The sequence below is a fragment of the Chrysochloris asiatica genome, unplaced genomic scaffold (genome assembly GCF_000296735.1).
Source record: "Chrysochloris asiatica unplaced genomic scaffold, ChrAsi1.0 scaffold00044, whole genome shotgun sequence".
NCBI classification, from domain to species: Eukaryota; Metazoa; Chordata; class Mammalia; order Afrosoricida; family Chrysochloridae; genus Chrysochloris; species Chrysochloris asiatica.
The window spans coordinates 20,590,811-20,613,680 of NW_006408562.1; the positions used below are offsets into that span (position 1 = coordinate 20,590,811).

Genomic DNA, 22,870 nt, shown 5'->3' on the forward strand with positions numbered 1-22,870 from the left:
ATATAGTTCCTGTTGTGAATTTCTGGCATTTACTGTGTGTCCTGTTTTCAGTACACAAGGACAGTGTTTACTGTTACTGCAGCCTGTGTGTAATATCATGGACATCTTTGCAAAGTTCTTCCTAGATCCCACGTGTCACAAATATTCTGTATAAAAGGCTACTTGGATGTAGTGGTAATTGTTTATTGTGATAGGATTAATCAGTAAGATAGGTCTTCATTTCTGTGTTTCGTTGTTATTCTACAAATATTTACTGCTTTCCTGGTCAGTGTCATACACAGTGACAGTCTCTGGAGTTTACCAGGATCTTCTAGTCTAAAATGAAAAAAAAAATTTAGTCAGGTATGAAAAAGTTGTAGTAACAGGCGCTTCAAAAAGTTGGTAGAAAAATGGAATGAAAATATAATGGAATTTGTCAGCGAACATTTTGAAGCCCCCTTAGTATTTCCTGTCTGTGATAGAACTGTTCATGGGATATATATGTGGTAGGGGGAGGGGGTTGGGAGAAGCTTGAGGGACAGCTTCACAGAAATGTTGATGCTTGAGTAAACACCATTAAGGACAAGTTCTGTATGACAGGAGGCTTAATGCGGTGGAAAGAACTAGGCACGCCTGGCCTGGCTTTGAGTCTCTACCTCACTTCCTAACTGGGTGGCATTGATAAGGGCCCTCAATACCTTTGAACTTGAGTTTTCACATCTGCAAAGTGGAGACATAGGTTTGCTTTTAGTATTAGATATGTTAAACATCTGACACATTGCCTGGTGTATGATTGTTGTTGTTGCTAAGTCAGTTCTGACTCACAGTGACCTTGTGTGGGGTGCCCAAGGAGCATCTGGTGTGTTTGAACCACTGACCTTGGTGTTCAAACTGACCTTGCAGTCCAGCACATTATTCTGCAGTGCCATTCCAGGACTCCGTGGTGTGTGGTAGGTGTCCAGTAAAGGAGAGGCCTTACTAGCAAGGAGGAGAAGGACAGTCCAAGTGTGGGGAGCAGTATTCAAAACCATTGAAATGAGAAATGTCCTAATAGAGTTCTGTCAGCTCAGATTCTTCGATGTAACTCAAAACCTGATTCACATTGGTTTAAAAAATAAGGGAATTTAGTGACTGGCTTTCAGTATGCCTTTAGCCAGTGGCTTAATGATGTTGCCTCGATTTCCCTCATTTTTCCTCATCAGTAGATGGCTGCCCTGCCTTTTGGAGCTACAAACTACATTCATTATATTACTGTCCCAATGCAGTTCACTGTGATGGGGTTAAATTAGGTCACATGGCCACCCTGAGCCAGTCACTGAGTGCCCTGAATGGACACATGTTCTATCTACCCTGACTTCATTGGGACAAATGAAGGAAATGAAGCCAAACCAGGAGTCAGTTCCAAGTCACGACTACCTCATGTGTTGCAGAGTTGAACTGCATGACATAGGGTTTTCCAGATTTGGCTTTTTGCAATCAGTTAACCAGGCCTTTCTTTCAAGGCACCTCTGGGTGGATTTGAACCAGCAACCATTCACATCCCTAAGGAGCATTCCCAAATCAGAAATCTGAGAAGGCAGAACGGATGCTGGAATGGCAGCCATCAACTGTTTACTGCGGAAATGCAGATAGGAAAACAGTATCTGAGTATTTTTTCATTAGAAGGCTATAATGCAGGACAAGAATTTAGTAAGAATGTAATAATTATAGTTAGTGATAATTACGTATTTACTGTTTATATGACATGATATAATGGAAAGAATATGAATTGGAAGTCAGATGTTGACACTGCTACCAACTTTGTGATTTAGGACAAGTCTGAATTCAGGTCAGTTTGTGCAGATGCCCAGGTTGGCCTGGATTCATCTTGTCAGCCTTAGTTTCCTTCTTTGTGGCATTTTGGGTTGTTATGAGGATTGGATAACACTTTCATTGTGCATTTAATTGAACACACACTCTGGTGACAGGGCTAAGCTGTGCAAACGCAAATATGAATGAGGCCTACACGCTGCCTTTAGGAACCTTGCTGTGCACAGTCAGACTGCTGATACACAGTGAATGGAGTCTACATTTTAGGGTGGTCACAAATCTTGTGTCTTTCATTTAGCACTGTCTTCACAGAGTGGAGCCAGCGTCGTACTGTTAGTCTTACTAGGCTTGGAGTTCATCTATCCTTTCCTGTTTGTTTTGTTTACCCTCATGGCTGTCTAGGAGAGATAATAGAATTTAGATTGTGAAATTTTAAAGTAGACTTTAGATTTCTCAGTAAAATGACTTTTTTTTTTCTCTCCCCCCCCTCCCCCCCCACGCGCATGATGGGCATATTCTAACAGATTGGTTTGTTTCGGATTTAGCTATAGAAGTACTTAGAGTTGTGAATGGACATGCCACCCAACAATAAAAAATTGCCTTCATGTTAAAAAACTTTCATTGATTTAAAGACAAGTTTTAGAACAAATTATTTATATTGTAGAGATTGTAAACATTAGTATTATATAGCAAAAATGGTTGTCCTATTCTAAAATAAATGATTCCTAAAATTTTCAGTTGAGTGTTTACATGAAATAAAAAATAACATTTTGAAAAACACTTTGCCACACTTAGTGCTAGGTCTTTTATGTGAAAAGTGCACTTAAATTGGGAGTTTCTCAGTGGATAAATGGGCCAAATAGTAACTTAATGCTCTGTTAGTTTTATGTGTATTTTAATTCTAATCTGGTAATTTATTATAGCATGAATTTTAAATGGTTTAAAATTATTATTCAGAGTTGGGCAGATGAAAATAGCCATTTATTTATATACAAGTATCATTTAGTGTTAGGGTGGATTGTTAATGAAACAGACTTCTGATGCTTGACTTGATGATATTTAGGACTTCATAAAGTCATGGTAGGCACCTCTTTCTTTTTTTCAGTTTCTTTTTGGTGCTACATTTTATATACTGGTGCCTTTTGATAGCATGTCCAAAGTACATGGTACCTCCTGTAATGGGGCATCTTCCAAGATCGATTTCCTTGTACTGGCTATTCATGGTCTAGTCAGTATTCTTCATCAACACCAACATTCAAGGGTAGCAGTTCTTACTTACTCTCCCTATTGTTTAACTTTGTATGCCTATGAGGTGAGTGAAAATACCGTGACTTGGGTCAGGCGCATCTTAGTCAATTTTGCAGTAGTCTTGCCAAATACAGTATGTCCTTTGATTTCTTGACTGCTGCTTCCATGGGTGTTGATTGTGAATCCAAGTAAAAGGAAATGCTTGGCAACTTCAGTCTTCTCTCTGTGTATCCTGATAATTGTTTATTGGTTTCCTTACGAGGGGGAGGATTGGGATTGTTTTTTCTTTATGTTGAATTGTAGTCGGCACTGAAGACTGTGGCATGAGTAAGTGCCTCAAGTCCTCTTTGCTTCCAGCAAGCAAGGTTGTGTCATCTACATATCACAGGTTGTTAATGAGCCTTCCTTCAATCCTGATGCCCCTTTCTTCATCAGATAGTCCAGTTTCTTGGATTATTTGCTTGGCATATAATATGGTGCACATCCTTGTTGATTGTAAACCTTTAGGTATGCCTTTGTTCTGTTAGAATGACTGCCTCTTGGTCTATGTACAGGTTCTACATGAGCACAAATAAGTGTTCTGGAATTCCCATTCTTTACAAGGTCCATTATTTTGTAATGATCCACATAAGCAAACATCTTTCTGGACGTCAGCAGTGGTATCCCGTGTTCCAAGCCCTTTACTGAATCTGACTTGAATTTCTAACAGTTCCCTCTTTATGTACTGCTGCAGCCATTTGTAAATTACCTTCAGCAAAATTTTGTTTTCCTGCGATATTAGTGATACAGAAAGCAGAACTGCTCCATCAGGTTTACAAAGCTGTAAATCTTTACTGAAGTAGACAGTTTCATCTTCCTCTTATGGAGTTGCTGGTGGGTTCGAACTGCTAACCTTTCATTTAACAGTCCAGTGCTTAATGCATGGTGTCACCAGGACTCTTTATGTTGATGTTTGATATTTTCCCCATTCTGTTGCATCACCTTTCCTTGGAATGATCACATTTATGGATCTGTTCCAGTCTTTCAAATTTCTTGGCAGAGACAAATGAGCCCTTCCAGCATTGCATGTGCTTGTGAAAGCATTTCAGATGGTGTTCAGTCCATTCCTGGAGCCTTGATTTGTTTTACCAGTGCCTTCAGTGCAGTTTAGACGTCTTCCTTCAATATCATCAGTTCTTGAACATGTGCTACCTCCTGAAATTGTTGAACACCAATCAGATCAGTCTTTTTTGATACAGTGACTGTATTCAGTCAATTTTCTTAGATGCATCCTCTTTATTCTTGGTGGTGGTGGTGTGCCAGTTCCTATTCAGAGCGACCCCCCATAGGGTTTCCGAGGCTATAAATCTTTATGGGAGCAGAAAGCCTCTTTCTCCCGTGAAACAGCTGTTAGTTTCAAACTGCTGACCTTGAGGTTAACAGCCCAACTTGTAAGCACTACACTACCAGAGCTCCTTAGAATCTTTCATTATTACAACTCTTTTGTTGTTACTGTTAGCTGCCATGGAGTCGGTACCGACTCATAGCCACCTGATGCACAGCAGAACGAAGCACTGCCCGGTCCTGGCCAACCTCAGCCTTGGATTTTTTCTTCAGTTTTTCCAGCTTGAGAAATGCAAAGTTTGTTCTTCTCTTTTGGTATTCTAACTCAAAATGAAGAGAAACAACTGTAAAGATCCATTAATAATTGAAACATGTGATGTATGAAGTATTGTTATTGTTGTAAAGTGCCGTCGTCGAGTCGGTTCCCACCCATAGTGACCCTGTATAGGATTTCTGAGGAGCAGCTGGTGTGTAGTTATTAGTCTAGGAAAATTGAAAATTGTCAAAACTGAAATAGAATGCATAAACATTGATAATCCTAGGCATTAGTGAGCTGAAATGGACAGGCATTGACCATTTTGAATCTGATAACCACAAGGTTGGCTATGCCAGGAATGACAAATGGAGGAAAAGTGGCGTCGCATTCATCATCAAAAAGCAACTTAAGATCTGTCTTGAAGTATAATACTGACTGTGATAGGGTAATGACCATTGCCTAATAGAAAGACCAGTTAATACATCTGTTGTTCAAATTTATGCACCAACCACTAAAGCCAGTGAGGATGAAATTGAAGAATTCTTCCAACTTCTTGAGGCTGATATTGATCAAACATGCAATCAAGATGTATTGATCATTACTGGTGATTGGAATACAAAGATTGGAAACAAAGAGGAATGATCATTAGTTGGGAAATACAGTCTTGGTGATAGAAATGATGCTGGAGATCACATGATAGAATTTTGCAAGAACAATGACTTCTTCATTGCAAATACCTTTTTTAAATAGCATAAAAGACAACAATACACATGGACCTCACCAGATGGAAATTTGACACACAAATCAAATTGACTACATCTGTGGAAAGAGAAGGTGGAAAAGCTTCATATCACCAGCCAAAAGGCGGCCAGGGGCAGCCTGTGGAACAGACCATCAATTGCATATGCAAATTGAAGCTGAAGCTGAAGAAAATAGAAAACAAGTCCACAGGAGCCAAAATATGACCTTGAACATATCCTACCTGAATTTAGAGATCATCTCAAGAACAGAATTGATGCATTAGACACTAAAGACCGAAGACGAGCAGAGTTGTGGGATGACATCAAGAACATCATACAGGAAGAAAGCAAAAGGTCACTAAGAAGACAAGAAAGATGGAAAAGACCAAAATGAATGTCAGAAGAGACTCTGAAACTTGCTCTCCAATGTAGAGATGTTAAGACAAATGGAAAAATTGAGAAGGTAAAATAACTGAATAGAAAATGTCAAAGGACAGCTTGCGAAGACACAGTCAAATATTATAATGAACTGTGCAAAGACTTGGAGTTAGAACATTTCACAAGGTGAGGGAATTGAAGAAAAAATTCAAGCCTCAGTTTGCAATACTGAGGATTCTATGGGCAAAATGTTGAGTGATGCAGAAAGCATCAAAAGAAGAGGGAAGGAATACACAGAGTCACTCTACCAAAAAGATGTGGCCGGTGTTTAACCATATCAAGAGGTAGCATATGATCAAGAAACAATGATACTGAAAGAAGATGTCCAAAGCGTATTGAGAGCATTGGCAAAGAACAAGGCTCTGGTAATTTATGGACTGCAAATTGAAATCTTTCAACAAACTGATGTAGCACTGGAGGCACTCACTCTTAGTTTATCTTAGTCTTGATGCTCCTCTGAAACCTGTCTTTCATGGATGACCCGGTGAGTGTTTGAAATTCTGATGGCATTAGCTTCCAGAGTCACAGCAACATGGCAGCCACCACAGTGTGACAAACTGACATATGAGTGGTGACAGTAGGCATTATCTGTTCGATTTTTGTTGTTTAGGTAAGGAGAAACATTTAATATTCAATAAATTGATGAAGAGAAGCTCTTGCTTCATAAAGTGAGCCTCTCTTACTGAGAAAACTTTCTAGCATACTACACAATATGGTGACATTGTTTTCCTGTTAAGTTTGTGTGTTCTTTTTCATTTGCTCATGACTTTTGGCATCATGTAATTGTAAACAGAAACTCTGGCTCTTTGTCATTTTCAAACTAGTGGTTAAATAATTTAACTGGATTAAATGTATATTAAAATTGTATATATTACTAATGAGTTGAATTACAAATGAAAACAAATTGTAAATAAGTAAATCCTGTAGACTGGTGTTTTAATAATTTCTGTGTACCATGCATGATGTTTACATTCTTTTTTTTTTTTTTTAACTGTGAATTGAGTGAAGGTTTACAGAACAGATCATCAGTCCTACATTCAACAAATGATACACTTCGTGTAATTACAATGATTGTAATCCACACCATGTACCTTCAATTAACAATATTTACCTCTATTCACTTTATTCCCCCCCCCCCTTACTTCCCACCTACCCTGTAGCAAGAAAATTTTAACTTTTTATAACAATGGTCTCATGTAATATTTGTCCTTTTGTGATCAACTATTTTCACTCAGCATAATGTCTAGGAGTCCTGGTGGGGCGCTGTGGATTAATGGGCTGGACTGCAAAGTTGGTTTGAATCACAGGGTCGGTGGTTCAAGCTCACCTGCTGCTCCTCGAAAACCCTATACAGGATCATTATGAGTTGGAACTGACTTGACGGCACTTAGCAACAACAATGTCCTCTAAGTTCATCCATACTGTGAGGTGTTTTGTAGTTTCTTTATTATTGCATAGTATTCATTGTGTGTATGTACCACAGTTTGTTTAACCATTCTTCCATTGATGGGCATTTAGGCTATCTCCATCTTTTTGTTATTGTGACTAGTGCTCCAGTGAACATGGGTATACATGTATCTATTCATATCACAGCTCTTAATTCTTGAGGATCTATACCAAGTAGAGGGGTTGCTGGGTCATATGGTATTTCTAGTTCTAATTTTTTGAGAAAGCACCATACCGTTTTCTGCAGTGACTGAGCCATTTTATAGTCCCCCCAGCACTGGTAGGAGGATCCCAGTCTCTTCATACCTTTGCCAGCATTTATTGTTTTATGTTTTTTGGAACTTTGCTATTAATGCTGGAGTTAGATGGTATCTGGGGAGCGTGGGGGCTCCATATGATAAGCACTGGACTGCGAAACACAAGGTTCGTGGTTTAAGCCTGCCAGTTGCTCCATAGGGAAAAGTTGAGACTTTCTGCTCCCACAAAGAATTGAAGACTTGGAAACCCTATACAGCAGGGGTAGGGAACGTCTGGCTTGTGCATCATATGTTATTGTTGTTAAGTGCTGTAGAGTTGGTTTCTACTTACACAGGGACCCTGTAAAGGGTTTCCGAGGGGCAGCTGGTGAGTTGAACTGCTGACCTTGCGGTTCAAACACCCTTGAGGTCCAGTGCTTATTCTACAGCACCACACCAGGACTCCATATGTTGTTGTTGTTAGGTGCCATCGAGTTGGTACCGACCCATAGTGACCTGATGCACTGCAGAACGAAACACTGCCTGGTCATGGGCCAGCCTCACTATTGTTGCCACGCTGGAGTCCATCGATGCTGCTACTTGGCCAATCCATCTTGTTGGGGGTCTTCCTCTTTTTCTCTGACCCTCTACCTTACCAAACATGATATCCTTTTCCAGCGACTGGTACGAAGTATGAGAGACAAAGTTTGGCCATCCTGGCCTCCAAGGAGCACTCTGGCTGCATATAAGGACTGTGAAATCATTTGGTCTGGCCCTGCCAAGGCAACCACAGTTCCAGCCAGCACGTTGTTAAGTGCCATTGAGTAGCTTCTGACTCATAGCAACTTTATATAGGGTTCTGAGGAGTGACTGGTGGGTTTGAACCATTGACGTACAGTTCAAACTGACCTTGTGGTCTAGTGCTTATCGTACAAGGCCACATCAAGACTCCAGCCATCATATTTGTTACCGTTGTTAAGTGTCAACGTTTTGGTTCCGACTCGTAGTGTGACCCTGTATAGGGTTTCCAAGGAGCAGTTGATGGGTTTGAACTGCAGACCTTGTGGTTCGCAGTTCAGTGCTGATCCTACAGCGCCACACCAGTTGTTGTTGTTGTTCGGTTCCATTGAGTCGGGACTGACTCGTAGTGGCCCTGTGCTCAACAGAAAGAAAGACTACCTGGTTTTGGGCCAACCTCACTATTGTTGGTACATCTGAACCCATTGCGGCTTCCACTGTGCCAGTCCATCTTGTTGAGGGTCTACCACTTTACTAAACATGATGATATCCTTCTCCGGTGACTGGTCCCTCCTGACAATATGTCCGTAGTATGAGAGACGAAGTTTGACCCTCCTGGCCTCCAAGGAGCACTCTGGCTGCACTTCTTCCAACACAGATCTGTTGCTTCTTTTGGCAGTCCATGGCACTTTCAATATTTTCCTCCAACACCTTAAGTCAAATACATCAATTCTTCTACAGTCTTCACTGTCCCAACTTTTGCATGCATATGAGGTTATTGAAAATACCATGCCTTGGGTCAGGCGCACCTTAGTCCTCAAACTGATATCTTTGCTCTTCCACACTTTTATAGAGGTCTTGTGCAGCAGTACTTGTCATTTGATGAAATATTGAGAAGTAGTCTGTCTCTCCTTCCTAGTCTGTTTTCCTAGTCTGTCTTTGTCTGGAAGCTCATCTGAAACCTGTCCACCATGGGTGACCCTGCTGTATTTAAAATACCCATGGCATAGCTTCCAGAATCACAGCAACACACATAAGCCACCTCACTCTGGCATACTGCCAGACGAGTGAGTGGTGGTTAACCGTCATCACGTTGTTGTTGGAAGTACTGTTGAGTCGGTTCCGGTCCATAGTGATCCTGTATAGGGTTTTCAAGGAGGTGCAGGTGAGCTTGAAGCGCCGTCTTTGCAGTTCAAATGGCTTTGCAGTCTGGCGCATTAACCCACAGCATCACAGTCATCATATTGCTGTTGTTATTGTTTAAGTACCATCGAGTCGGTTCCGATCCATAGCGACCCTGTGTAGGGTTTCCGAGGAGTAGGCTAATTTTTTTTAAATGTTTTATTGTGAATTATGTGATAGTTTACATGGGAGAACATCAGTCTTACATTCATTCTATCATATATATCGTCTCATTGCCATGGTTACAGTCCCCTCCATGCAATCGTTCCCCCCAGGTCTTCAGCACACAGTCACTCTCCCTCTCTGGATCTAAAGTCTCCAGCTGCCCCATCGCTCCACGTCATCATCTCTGGCTCCATTTCAGTCATCACTGCTTCTCTGGGTAGGGTCCCGCTCTCTGCTCTTCTCCCTTGATGGTACTAGGGACCTCCGCTCCTAGACTGAAAAGTTAATCACTCCCCTCCTTGCTATAAAACATCCACCTTTACATTTCCGACCCTCACAAACAGTCCTGATAACAATTATTCACTATTGTATCACAAGAGACCCGTAGGTATTTCATTGCATCAGCTCCGCCTAGTCAGATTGAATACTACTCACCAGAGATTCTACCTTCCTCCAGGCCCTCTCGATCTAGGTTCCCTCTTGAAAGCTTGTAAGCCAGTCACTTCTTGCCTTTGTAGCCCCCCACCCCCTATTTTGGGTAGCCAATGTCCAAGTTGCCCATCCCTGTCTACTCTGTGTGTGGAGGGGGTGGGGATGATTCTTGCTGTAAGGACTTGTTCCCTCTTTTGATCTACTGCTTCCATATGTGTAAGTCAAGTTCATCAAATTATATGAGAAGACTTTTTTTTTTTCCTCTTCTGTTTACTTCTGGTTGAGCTCTGATCATCCAGTCACTGAAGCCAGGATAAGTGGGTATTATCTGCAAGTGTGGGTGTTCTTATGCATATAGTAGGCTAATTTTCAAGTTGATAATTTTGTATGGCTCTTTGATGAGATTATAAATTTTCTCAGAAAAAAGGTTCCCCACCCCTGCTATATAGGGTCACTGAGTCTAAAGCGTTAACTACAGTAACAAGATACCTCTTTCTTTTGATTTGCATCTCTAATGGCTAAAGGTAGTGGATGCTCACTTTATTGAGAAGCTCCTATAGAGATATTCAACACTAGGTGTAATTGTCTTTCCCATTTTTCTTCCATCTCTCAATTGAAAGAGTCAAAGTGATGATTGTCTAGAATAGTCTTGAATTCTTCCAATTTGTATATAAAAAAGTAAATCATTCATAACTTTTAGTACTTTCATTAGTATCAAGCTCCACATTCTTTAGAAGCTTGCAGATGAGAGCTATTGTTCCAAAGACACTTGATTAGATACAATTAGAATGAAATGTATTAACTTTATAGTGTTGTTACTGTTAGGTTATGACTCATGGTTATGACTCATGGTGACCCCATGCACAACAGAAGGAAACATGCCTGGTCTTGCTCTGTCTTGACAATTGTTATGTTTCAGTCCATTGCTGCTGCCACTGTGTCACTCCATCATGTTCGGGGTCTTCCTCTTTTTTTTCTGACCCTCCATATTTCCAAGTATGATGTTCTTCTCCAGGGACTGGTCCCTCCTGATAATATGTCCAAAGTATGAGAGATGAAGTCCTGCCATCTTGACTTCTAAGGAGCACTCTGGCTGCAGTTCTTCCAAGACAAATTTGTTTGTTCTTCTGGCAGTCCATGGCAATTCAGTATTCTTTGCTAACACCTTAATTCTAATGCATCAATTCTTCTACAGTCTTCCTTATTCATTGTCCAACTTTTACATGCATATGAGGTAATTGAGCTGGGAAATTTATATGAATTGGTTGAAATATGGTGATATGCAGTTATTTTTTTAAGTTATAACATACTTTGTTTAGAGACTTCTGAATGAGACCATCTCTTTTTGATTGATACCATAATGTTTGTTGTTGTTTTTTTTTTTTTTTTAGAGAAATGGAGGTCATAATGACCTGGAAGCTTATTTTAAGAGTCTCGCCAGCCTCACTTCTAAGAAGCATTCTGGCTGTACTTCTTTCAAGACAGATGTTTGTTATTTTGGCAGTCAGTCCATGATATGTGCAGTATTCTTTCTCTAGCACCATAGTACGAAGTATCAATTCTTCTGTCTTATGGTGCTGTAGGATAAGCACTGCACTGCTAACCATAAGGTCTGCTTTTCAAACTCACTAGCTGCTTCTTGGAAACCCTATATAGAGTTGCTATGAGTCTGAGCTGACTCAAGGGCACTATTTAACAATTAATTATTTAGCTTTTGCCACGCATATGAAGCAATTGAAAATACTATGGCTTGGGTCATGTGCACCTTACTCTTCAAAGTGACATCTTTGCTTTTTAACCCTTCAAAGAAGTCTTCTGCAGCAGATTTGTCCAGTGTAGTCCTTTGATCCCCTGACTGCTGCTTCCATGGGCATAGATTGTTAATAGGTGCCATTGAGTTGACTCGATGTAGAGTTATCCTATACACAACAGAATGAAAGTGCCTGGTCCTGAGCCATCCTCACAATCCTTGCTGTGTTTGAGCTCATTGTTGAAGCCACTGTGTCAATCTTACCTCATTGGAGCTTTTCCTCTTTTTCACTGACCCTCTGCAAAGTAGTATGTCCTTTTCTAGGGACTAGTTTCTCTTGATAACATGTGTAACGTTCATGAGAGGAAGTGTCACCATCCTAGCTTTAGTTCTTCCAAGGCAGAGTTGCTTTTTCTTCTTACACTCTATGGTGCTGTCAGTATTTTCCCACAGCAGCATAACTCAAGTGGATTGGTTCTTTTTTAGATCTTCCTTATTCATTGTCTAGCTGCTGGGATTATTTGCTTAGCAGATGGATTGAATATGTATGGTAAAGGGTACAACCTTGACACACACCCTTTCTGATTTAAACCATGCATTATGCCCTTGTTTTACCACTGGTCTTTGTGGAGGTTCTGAGTGAGCACAATTAAGTTAGTACTGGAATTCCCATTCTTTGCAGTATTATCCATAGTTTGTGATGGTCCTCATAGTTGAATTGCCTCTGTGTACTCAGTAAAGCACAAGCAAACACCTTTCTGGTGTTCTCTGCTTTCAGCAAAGATCCATCAGGCATCAGCAATGATAGGCCTCATTCCGTGTCCTCTTCAGAATCTGGTTTAAATTTCTGGCAGCTCGCTGTTGATGTATGACTGCAACCTTTTAAAAATTATCTCCAACAAAATTTTACTTGTGTGTGCTGTTAACGATATTTGGTAATCTCTGTATTTTGTAAGGCTCCTTTTCTTTTGAATGGGCCACAAAAATGGATCTCTTCCAGTCCATCAGCCGGTTAACTGTCTTCCAAATTTCTTGGAATAGACTACTGAGTGCTTCTAGTACTACATCTGGTTTTTTCCTATGGTGTTGATCATGGTTGTGGTTGTGTGCTGTGGAGTCAGTTCTTACTCATAGTGACCCTGTGTGGGGCTTCTGAGGCTGTAAATTTTTATGGGAGCAGAAAATTTCGTTTTCCTCACAGAGTGCCTAGTGAACTCGAACTGCTGACCTTAAGGTTAGCAGCTCAAGGCGTAACCCACTATGCTACCAGGGCTCCTTACAGCATTGATTAAAGATCCAATTAATATGAAATATTATCAGGACATGCTTGGTAGAGGGTTAGAGAAAAGACCCTCAGCCAATTGGATGAAGATAGTGACTGTAACAATGGGCTTCTAGCAGAACAATTGTGAAGGTGTGCAGGACCAATGGATCAGTGTTTAGTTTTGTTGTACATAGAATCACTGACAGAATCCATAGGATGGCACCTCACAACAACTTAAAGAGAGGTGTAACTGTGCATGAGAGGAAGATTTGAAGATACCAGAAACGTTACTCACTTAAAGAAGAGACTTGGGAATGGGGAAGTTACAGCCACAGTTGCTGTCTGGATAATGTGGAAGAGGCAGCAGCTGTTTTCTGTGACTTTAGGGAGAGGGAGCTATGAGACCATGGCATGGAAGTTACAAGGAAACATTTTGAAAGGAAGACTTTTCTTTTTAATTAGATTCTTATCCTCTCATTTTATTATTTTAGTTAAATTTTGCAAGGGTCTCTGAAAGAAGTATGAAAATTGGTAAATCTAATTATGTAAGAAAGATGGGAAAACTTCCTTAATTTTCTCTTTGTTACTCAATGCGATCTTGGTGATTCTGACTTGGAATCAGGATGTTCAGTAGGTGCTATTTTATATGGAAGGAAACGTGTCATTATTTCATGCTTTCTTGTAAAGTCTTTTCACAAATAAAAGAAAGCATTATTTATTTATCAAGTTAATTTAAATTTGAAGAGTAAGACCAGTTTTATTTTTTTCTATTTTTGTGATATTAATATTTACTTTCGGAGCCCTAGTGGTACAGTAGATTAAGCGTTGGCTCACTAAAAGATCAGTGGTTCGGACCCACCAGCCGCTCCACAGAAGACAGATGAAGCAGTTTGCTTCTGTAAAGATTTGTAGTTTAGGAAACCTTTTGGAAAAGTTATATTCTCTTGTAGCTTGAGTTGAAATCAGCTAGACAGCAGTGGGTTCAATTTGGGCAAATGTATACTTTTAATATAATTAAAATTTTTCTTGCAAGAGAAAAGTGTTGTTAAGTGTGATAAGTTGTTTCCGACTCTTAGCAACCCTGTAGGATTTCCAAGGAGCTGCTGGTAGGTTTGAGCCGCCTTGGTGGTTAGTAGTCTAGTGCTTATTTTACAGCACCACAGTGCACAAGCAGACACATCGAGGCTTAAGTCCTCTGTCCTGAAAATATTGAAGCCTGTTGTGCTATGCTCTAGGTTAAGGACTGCTAACCACAAGGGTAGTTCAAACCTAGCAGCCACTGTCTGAGTCAGAACTGACTCACGGTATACAGCAACAGATCTGCTCTCTGTTATCGTCTAGGAATTCCCATCACCCCTCACCTGTTTTGGGCTTTCTCGTTTCTGGGTCTCACATCATCATTAGCCTCTTGATTGAAGGTGAATTGGAAGTTATGGAGTCCTGGTGCTGCACTCTAGGATAAGCATTGATCTGCTAACTGCAGGATTGGCGGTTCAAACCTACCAGTTGCTCCTTGGAAACCTTACACAGGTTTACTGTGAGTTGAAAACGAATCAGTGGCACACAATGGCAACAACATAGGACTGAACAGGTGTTCTGCTGTCATTTTTAAATTGCTAGGTTATGTTTACTAAAGTGAAAATGCTTTACCCTTTAATTTTTAAGGCATTGCTTGTTGCATGCCATTGGTTTGATTCTGACTCATAGGAACCCTGTAGGATAAGCATTGGACTGCTAACCATAAGGTTGACAGTTCAAACCCACCAACCAGTATGAGATTCTGATTCATAGCAACCCTTGTTCAGGTTTCCAAGGCTGTAAATCCTTATGGGAGCAGAAAGTTTCATCTTTTTCCCGCATTGAATACGTAGAGTCTCATATAATTTGTGTTTTTAGCAGAGTAACCTTCAGCTGTGCATTTGTTTGGTTCTTTGGTTTGGAATTTTCTAACTTGCTCTTTGAGGGTTAAACCATTCGTTCCTTTGATGGCTGTCATCTCAGTGGGGCTTCAGGAGGGTTTTGTTTATCAACTGAAATGCCTTCACTGGGTTTAAGTTATTTAAATATTGTTTTTTAGATGTTTTGCCCTAAGTTGTTGTAAGGAACTTACAATATAATATTTCTACCTTTCTAAAAATAACAGTTGCGGTTAAATTGTGTTTCATGAACAAACTTTTTTCCCTGTTTTTTTATTTTAATATTGTCATTGATTGAATGTTTTGGATGATCTAATATATAAAGTTTCTTGGCCAGGTCAGCCTGTAGAATCTTGATAATCTATGAAGGCATCGTTCATCTGTTCTAAATTTTAATCTATACTACGTCTAAACAATGTAAAACATCATTTATATGAGATGTTTTTACTAACAAACTAGTATTGAGATCAATATGTATGTCAAATTAGCTTTATTACTTTTTGCCAACATTGTTAGCAACCACATAAATCTCCGTAGCGTATTAAACTATGTCAACCAGCTTTTACCCCAGCAGGGGAGAGACAGTTAATAAAACTAATAAGTAAGCTTTCTTACTTCTTCATCCAGCACAGACAGATTGGTTATTTGGCTATTTACAGAACTTGTTTTAGGCATCCTTACGAGCAGCATACTGATGGACATATGGGGTGAGTCACACCATCTGGTCATGGTCATACCTGGGTGGTGGTGGTAGTTCAGATGAAAACTCCTGGAGATCTGATGATGACTTCATTAGGCTGCAAAACCATCTTGGGCTCAGCTCCACAGTACATGACTTTGAAATGTCTTGAAACCAATTAACTGGCAAGCTTGCTTTCAAAGTCTAAATGCTGCTGTACTAAATGAGTCATTGCATCTAGTTTTTATTTTTTCCTTTAATAAACTGGAGCTTTCAGATGTGTATTTTAGGATCTGGAATGGGTGGTACTTCATCTTAGTACTGTTAAAATGATGTTTACTCGCCCAACTTCCATTTAATAGTTATGACTAATGTCATTCTGGTAAATTTTATAAACAGTGGGTTCACATGAAAGTTAAGTTAGGCTTAGCTGAAAAAAAAACACAAAAACACAAGAAAGGTAACTTGAGTCTTAAAAAAAACAACAACATGTGAATCTACTTCATAATTAACAGTAGCAACTGTTTACGCTTGAGTGTTTATGTTTCCATTTTGTCCATTAAAGATTACTTTACTTTAAATGTTGAAACTTGTGGAGAATGACCTGCTAATGAGAAATTTATTTTAATTAATGTAAATATGTTTGAGGCTACTATAGATGGTAACATGGGATTGGGACTGTAGTTTTTTCTTTTGTGAGGTAACATACATTAAAATTAACTTTTTTTGGTGTATAAACTGTATACTAAAAAAGTTAGCTTTATGAATTTTAATGTTTGTATAGACTTGTATGTTGTTGTTGTTAAGTGCCGTTGAGTCGGTTCCTACCCATAGCGACCCTGAACAGGGTTTCTAATGCTGTAAATCTTTAAGGAAGCAGAAAACCTCATCTTTCTCCCGTGGAGCAGCTGGTAGTTTAGAACTGCTGACCTTGCGGTTCACAGCCCGATTCATAACCACTACGCTACCAGAGCTCCTTATATAGTCACCACCTAATCAGAGTATGGAACCTTTGCATTATCTACCAAATTCTTCTTGAACATCCGGTAACACCTTGTTGGTTCCCTTGGAGTTGATCCTTGCCTGGTCCTGTGATTAGTTGTAGATTGTACCATTGATCTGCTTTCCAATACTAGTTTTCCTTTTCCCCAGAATGTCATGTAAATTGAATCATACAGTTTGACCTTTTTAGATTTACTGTCACACAGCATGATAACTTTAAAGAGTCCTGGTGTGGTGTTGTAGGATAAATACTGGACTGTGAACTCTAAGGTCCTGCTCCTTGGAAACCTTGTATAGGGTTGCCATGGCACTTAACAACAAGAGTACCTTTAAGATGTATATGAGTTACTTGTTGTATATTTCAGTAATTCTTCCTTTGCTAGTTTATTTCTCCTTCCCCATTTGAGGAATACTTGAATGGTTTCCAGTTTTTTACTAGAGCTGCCTTAAAGATTTATGTGCTGGTTTGGGATGCAGTAGATTTTCATTTCATTTGAGTAAATATATAGGAGTAGGATTGATTGGTGAAATGACAAATATATGATTAGTGTTATTTTAAAAACGGAAAATTTTGCATAGTGGTTGTACTGTTTGTAGTCCTACCAGCAGTATCTGAGATTCAAGGTCTGCATCCTTGCTTTCGTTTTTAGCAGTTTAATTATATGTCAAGGTATGGATTTCTTTGGTTTTACATGTTTGGGTTTATTGGGGTTCTTGCAATTTTAGTTTTATATCTTGTCTTAAAAATTTGGTAAGTTTTCAATTTTTATGTTATCATCTTCCCCTTCCCCCCCCCCCCCCCCCAACAACAACATTTTGGGAGTATGGTGACTCTGTAGGATAAACACAGGACTGGGGACCACAAACAAGGTCAGTGGTTTGAGCCCACCAGCCGCTCCGTCGGAGGAAGATGAGGCTTTGCACTCTCACAAGGATTTATGGCCGCAGAAACCCTAGACAGTCTCACTATGAATCAGAACCAACTCTATGGCACTTCATAACAGCAATGTATTTTAGTTTCCTGATTCTTCTGTCATTTTGTTCTGTTCTTGAGTCCATCCAGTGACACTTTCGCATTTTTTTTAGATCTAAAATATTTATTTATAACTTCTGTTTTGTTTTCTTAAATACTTTTATTGTGAGTTGAGTGAAGGTTACAGACAGCATCATCAGTTTTACACTCAACTAATCCTCCACTTGGTTTCATCTCAGTGATTGCAGTCCCCCTCCCTGCAACAGCAGTTGTCCCATTTCCTCCGTGTAGATGTCATTCTTTCTATTTGTCTCAACAACAACCAATGGGAACAAAACACTGCCCAGCACTGTTCCATTCTCAACAGTGGTTGTCAGAGTGATCCCATTGTCCCAGCCACCGTGTCAGTCCATCTTGTTTGGGGTCTTCCTCTTTTTCGATGACACTTTTCTTCTTTTCTTTGCCAATCATGATGTATACAATCAACTCTCGTGGAAGTAGTGGTCAAGAATAAAAAGATTTTACATATATATATGCAAATCTGTTGCAAAAAATCTCTTTAGAGTGTTCAAGAGCAAGCATATCAGTTTGAGAACTAAGGTATACCCAACCCAGGCCAAGATACTGTCAGTTACGACATTCATGTAAAGGTTGGACAGTGAATAAGGAAGACCATAGAAGAATTGACTCATTTGAATCACGGTGTTGGAAAAGAATATTGAAAGAGCCATGGTCTGCCAGAAGAACAAACAAATCTGCTGGAAGAAGTGCAGCCAGAGTATTCCTTGGAAGTGAGGATGGGGAGACTTCATCTTCGTACTTTTGATGGTTTATCAGGAGGAACCACTCCCTAGAAAAAGACATCATGCTTGGTACAGTGGAGGGTCCCTGGAAAAGAGGACGACTCCAATGAGAGGAATTGACGGTGGCAGCAGCAATGGGCTCAAATAAACAATTGTGAGGATGGCGTAGGACCAGGCAGTGTTTGCTCATGCTGGTCATAGGACCGCTGTGAGTTGGCACCAACTGGAAGGTACCTACCAACAGCAGCAACAACAACATGGTCACTATGAGTTGGAAATGCTTTGACAGGAATGGGGTTGTTTTGAGTTATAGTCATTTCTCCTCACAGCATCCCCGTTATAGAGAAGATGACGGATGAAGTATTTTTGTTGGGCAGAAGTTAAGTGACTTTACCTAATTCAGATAGGCAGAGCTACAGGGTCAGAACTTTATTCAGTTTTTGACTGTTTTATTCATTTTGTTTTCCTTCTGAGGCATGGTGCTTTCAGGATCAAGGTCAAATGCTTTGCTTCAGTTTGGCCAGGCTGTACAAGGAGATGGTCTCTTTACCTTTTAACCTTCATTTTTACCACTTTCTCTTCACATTCCTTTTGCATATAATTTTGAATATAACATAATACTTTGGATATAATTGAGAAAAGATTCTCAAATGTAGTGAGTAAGATTCTTGGCATACCAGGAATTAATCCAACCATCAGTGTATGAAAGAAGTCCCATTGTGCAGTGGGTTGAACAGGCAGATGTTAAACTGCAAGGTCATCATTTCAAACGTAGGAGAAAGATGTCTGCTGCTGCAAAGTTCTACATTCATGGAGACTTTGAGGAGCAAGGTTTATATGAGTTGTAATCAACTAGGTGTCAGTGGCTCACTTTGGTTTATGAGACCAGCTATTTTCATGGCTGACTTCAGTTTTCTTCCTACTTAATAGTTTAAAATTTTTCATTAAACTCTTTTATAAACTGTAACATCCATTTTGAAAGCTCTTGGAGGCTCAAAGTTGAAAAGAAAGAAAGAAAGAGCCTTGTGTTTCTTTGCATTGAGAATGTAATTAATGGCTGAATAAATGGTAGCGTAGTGGTTACGAATCGGTCTGCGAACCGGAAGGTCAGCAGTTTGAAACTACCAGCTGCTCCGCGGGAGAAAGATGAGGTGATCTGCTCCCATAAAGATTTACACCCTCAGAAACCCTATTCAGGGTCGCTATGGGTCGAAACCGACTTGACAGCACTTAACAACAACAACAAATGGAACACAGAGCAGTTAGAGTAGAGGAACTATCAGGAACAGGTGGAATTTCCTTGGAGTTAATCCTGGTGTTACGCTGCAGGATAATGCATTGGATTGCAAGGTCAGTTTGAACCACAAGGTTGGCTGTTCAAACTCACCAGCCGCTCCTCGGAAACCATTTACAGGGTCACTGTGAGTCATGCCAACCCAACAGCACTTAACAAAAACAATAATACAATTTATATAATAAATGTTATCTTAAAAAATTGTGTTTCCAAGTTTTATAACCCAAACCCTATTTTAAGCGTTCTGAGAATCCATATGAAGAAATACTATGATAAGGACTTTTGGAAAATGGGGGAAATATCCTCTCCTAGTCTGGTTATGTTTCCATTATAGTGTTTTTGTTTCATAAATCCAAATTTTGTCCGCTTGTTTAATATGAATGCCTTCCTTGTGCAGAAGAGATGCTGTGATATGGTAGGGCCTGGAGGTGCAGCAGTGAATAAGTTATACTTTGTAACTTCATGAGGCTGCATCTGTATAATGTAACCCAAAAAGTCACAGTTGTCTTTATGAATTGGTATCTCTTTTTCATGGAATAATTTGAGAAGTACGAGGGGACTTAAAAATGTTCATGAAAAATTTATTTTCTAATTCTGTTTTTCCCTGAATTTTCTGAAGCCCCCTCATATAAAGGGATAGAATTCTTTACTCCAAAATTTTATTTCTACAATATATCCTTGTACCAGTGTTTGACATTTCATCATTAAACAGCTGTTCCTTTACGTTTTACATGAAAGTAAAATAGATACTAGGAGGTGGAGGAAAGGGAAAGACTTGGCCAGAACTAGGAGAAGAGGGAGGGACTGGGCAAAAGTGCAAAGAGATTCAGGAGAGAGAAGAGGCATTTGAGAGAACAGTCCTAAATTTATTTCTTCTTCTGTTGCTTTGGACAACATAGGCTTTAAGTACAAATCACAATCTAATATACTTTCCAGAAAAGGGGGACTTTTTTAGTTTCATTCTCATAATTCGATGTCGTTTACTTTGGACAATTGATTTGGAGAACAGTGTGTTGTGCTTTAAATGATAGCAACTTTCTCTTAAAATTTCACTTTTGGAATTTTAAAAGTATTCTTTAAGACTTTTAGTTTGAAAGTTTTACTAGGATAGAATTGATTTGTTTTCTTTCAACTCTCTTGCTGAATTTTTATTTGCACATTTTCCATTTACCAAGAACTAGAAGGTGAAAATTAATGAGCAAATTAAAATTTAAGTGAAGCAACACAAAACAATAGAAGGAAAAATTATTGAAATTGTTTAACAGCAAAACAAAACAACAGAATATAAACGAATCTTTTTCTTCCTTAAAATATGAAATACAAGTGAGTGTAAACTTGTTTGATTATAATTTCACTTTCTTCCCAAAGATTGTGCCCTCATCATGCGCTTGATAAAAGCTTCACCAAGAAACTTGGAGAGCAAATCCTTTGAAGCCCATGCATATCAAAAAGGCGTTAGCGGGACCTTGGAATTTAATAATGTTTCTGAAGGAGTTTCTTAATTTCCTTAACCATTTCTTTTGCCTCCTGAGAGAGTGAAAATACTTATTATAACTCCCTTACTTGAATTAATGGAGAGATAGGACTTTATTGGTAACTTACTTCAAATTTCTTTGGGTTAATTTTCAGCTTTCTGTATTAGCCTCAAACATACTTTAAAGGTGCTATTGCTTTGTTAAGAATGGTCATATAGCTCAAAACTTAAGCCATATGGTCTCTTTCCTAGAAGACAGGAAAATGCTCTTAAGTAATTACTTAGTTACCTCAAGGTTTAGGGTTCAAATCCATCAGTTGCTCCTAGGAAAGTCTTAACTGTTATAACTTGCTACCCTGGGTTTCTATCTAGGTAGTTGATTGAACTTATTTTCAAGTGTATTTTTAGTGAGAATTTGTGTGCTAATAAAGACTTACCTTATTTATTGTGAGGATTAATATTTTAAGTCATTTTTCTTTTAGTCTGTGGAATGAAAATCACTTTTCAAATACAAACATGCAAATTAAAAATGCTTTGAATTATTAGCTGTATAATTTTAAGAGTTATGATATATTATAGTAAATTTTTAAACTTTTTTTTTTTTTTTTTTAAGGCGAGGGTTAAATCCACCACACAGGGTGAAATCCATCTCCATGACAACATTCACACAACAGGAAATTGAATTCCTGCAAAAACATGGGAATGAAGTAAGTGTTTTTACAGTTTTCAACTTTTTTTATGTAGCAGTCATTTTAATAAGATTTAATAAGTTGTTTGGTTAGAATGGTGAATTTCACTGTTAAAACAAGTTGCTTTTGTATTCTGTATTCTAGATAGTTAAGAATGCACTTATTTAATATTAGTACATGGTTTTTAAGCATGTATTTGGAATTAATGCCCAATTCCTTTGGTGGCTGAGTAAACCCCCCATGGCTCAGTGGGTTACTGATAGAGCAGCTTACTGCAAGGTCGACAGCTCAAATCTACCAACTTCTCTAAGGAAGAGAGCAATATGAGGCTTTCTGTTCCCATGAATATTTTATAGTCTTGGAAACCCTACACAGGGTTGCTAATGAGTTGGAATGGACATAAAGGCACATCAACCACCTCTGTCACTGGTGGCTCAGTGGTTAAAACAGTTGACTGCCAACCAAAAGGTTGGTAGTTTGAACCCACCAGCTGACAAGAGAAAGATGTGGGTGTCTTCTTTCATAAAGATTTACAGCCCTGGAAGCCATATGGGTCAGTTCTGCTTTGTGCCATATGCTTGCTGAGTCCTAATTGACTTGATGGCTATGATTTTGCTTACTTTTTAGCTTAGCATGGTGAAACATGAATTTAAAATTCATCAGTTTGAATGTAGAAGACGTTTTGGGAGAATATCTAGGTAATGGAGTAGTTGTGATCTTTACTTTAAAAGTTAAAACCCAAAAATCAACCCAGAGAGAGCGCAAATTAGCCTTGTGGTAGCATATTATACTTCCACTAAGCTCTTGTGTGAGCAACTTTCATTGGAGGTTTGTGCCTTCCTTCCTCTACATTCGTTGTTAAATTTAGGATTTGTATATCCAGCCAGAGTGCTCCTTGGAGGCCAGGATGGCCAAACTTTGTCTCTCATACTTCGGCCATATTGTCAGGAGGGACCAGTTGCTGGAGAAGGATATCATGTTTGGTACAGTGGAGGGTCAGAGAAAAAGAGGAAGACCCCTAGCGAGATGGATTG

At 39.2% G+C, this 22,870-nt stretch overlaps 1 protein-coding gene across 3 annotated transcripts in view; it reads left to right on the forward strand.

The window, feature by feature from the left end:
- AGFG1 (ArfGAP with FG repeats 1) overlaps window positions 1–22,870 on the forward strand; it is a 115,799-nt gene that overhangs the window by 2,053 nt on the left and 90,876 nt on the right. For all 3 annotated transcript variants that reach the window (XM_006861907.1, XM_006861909.1, XM_006861908.1), the window contains exon 2: window positions 21,761–21,854. In XM_006861907.1, coding sequence (XP_006861969.1) covers window positions 21,761–21,854 — 94 coding nt within the window. The remainder of the gene's footprint in view (window positions 1–21,760; window positions 21,855–22,870) is intronic.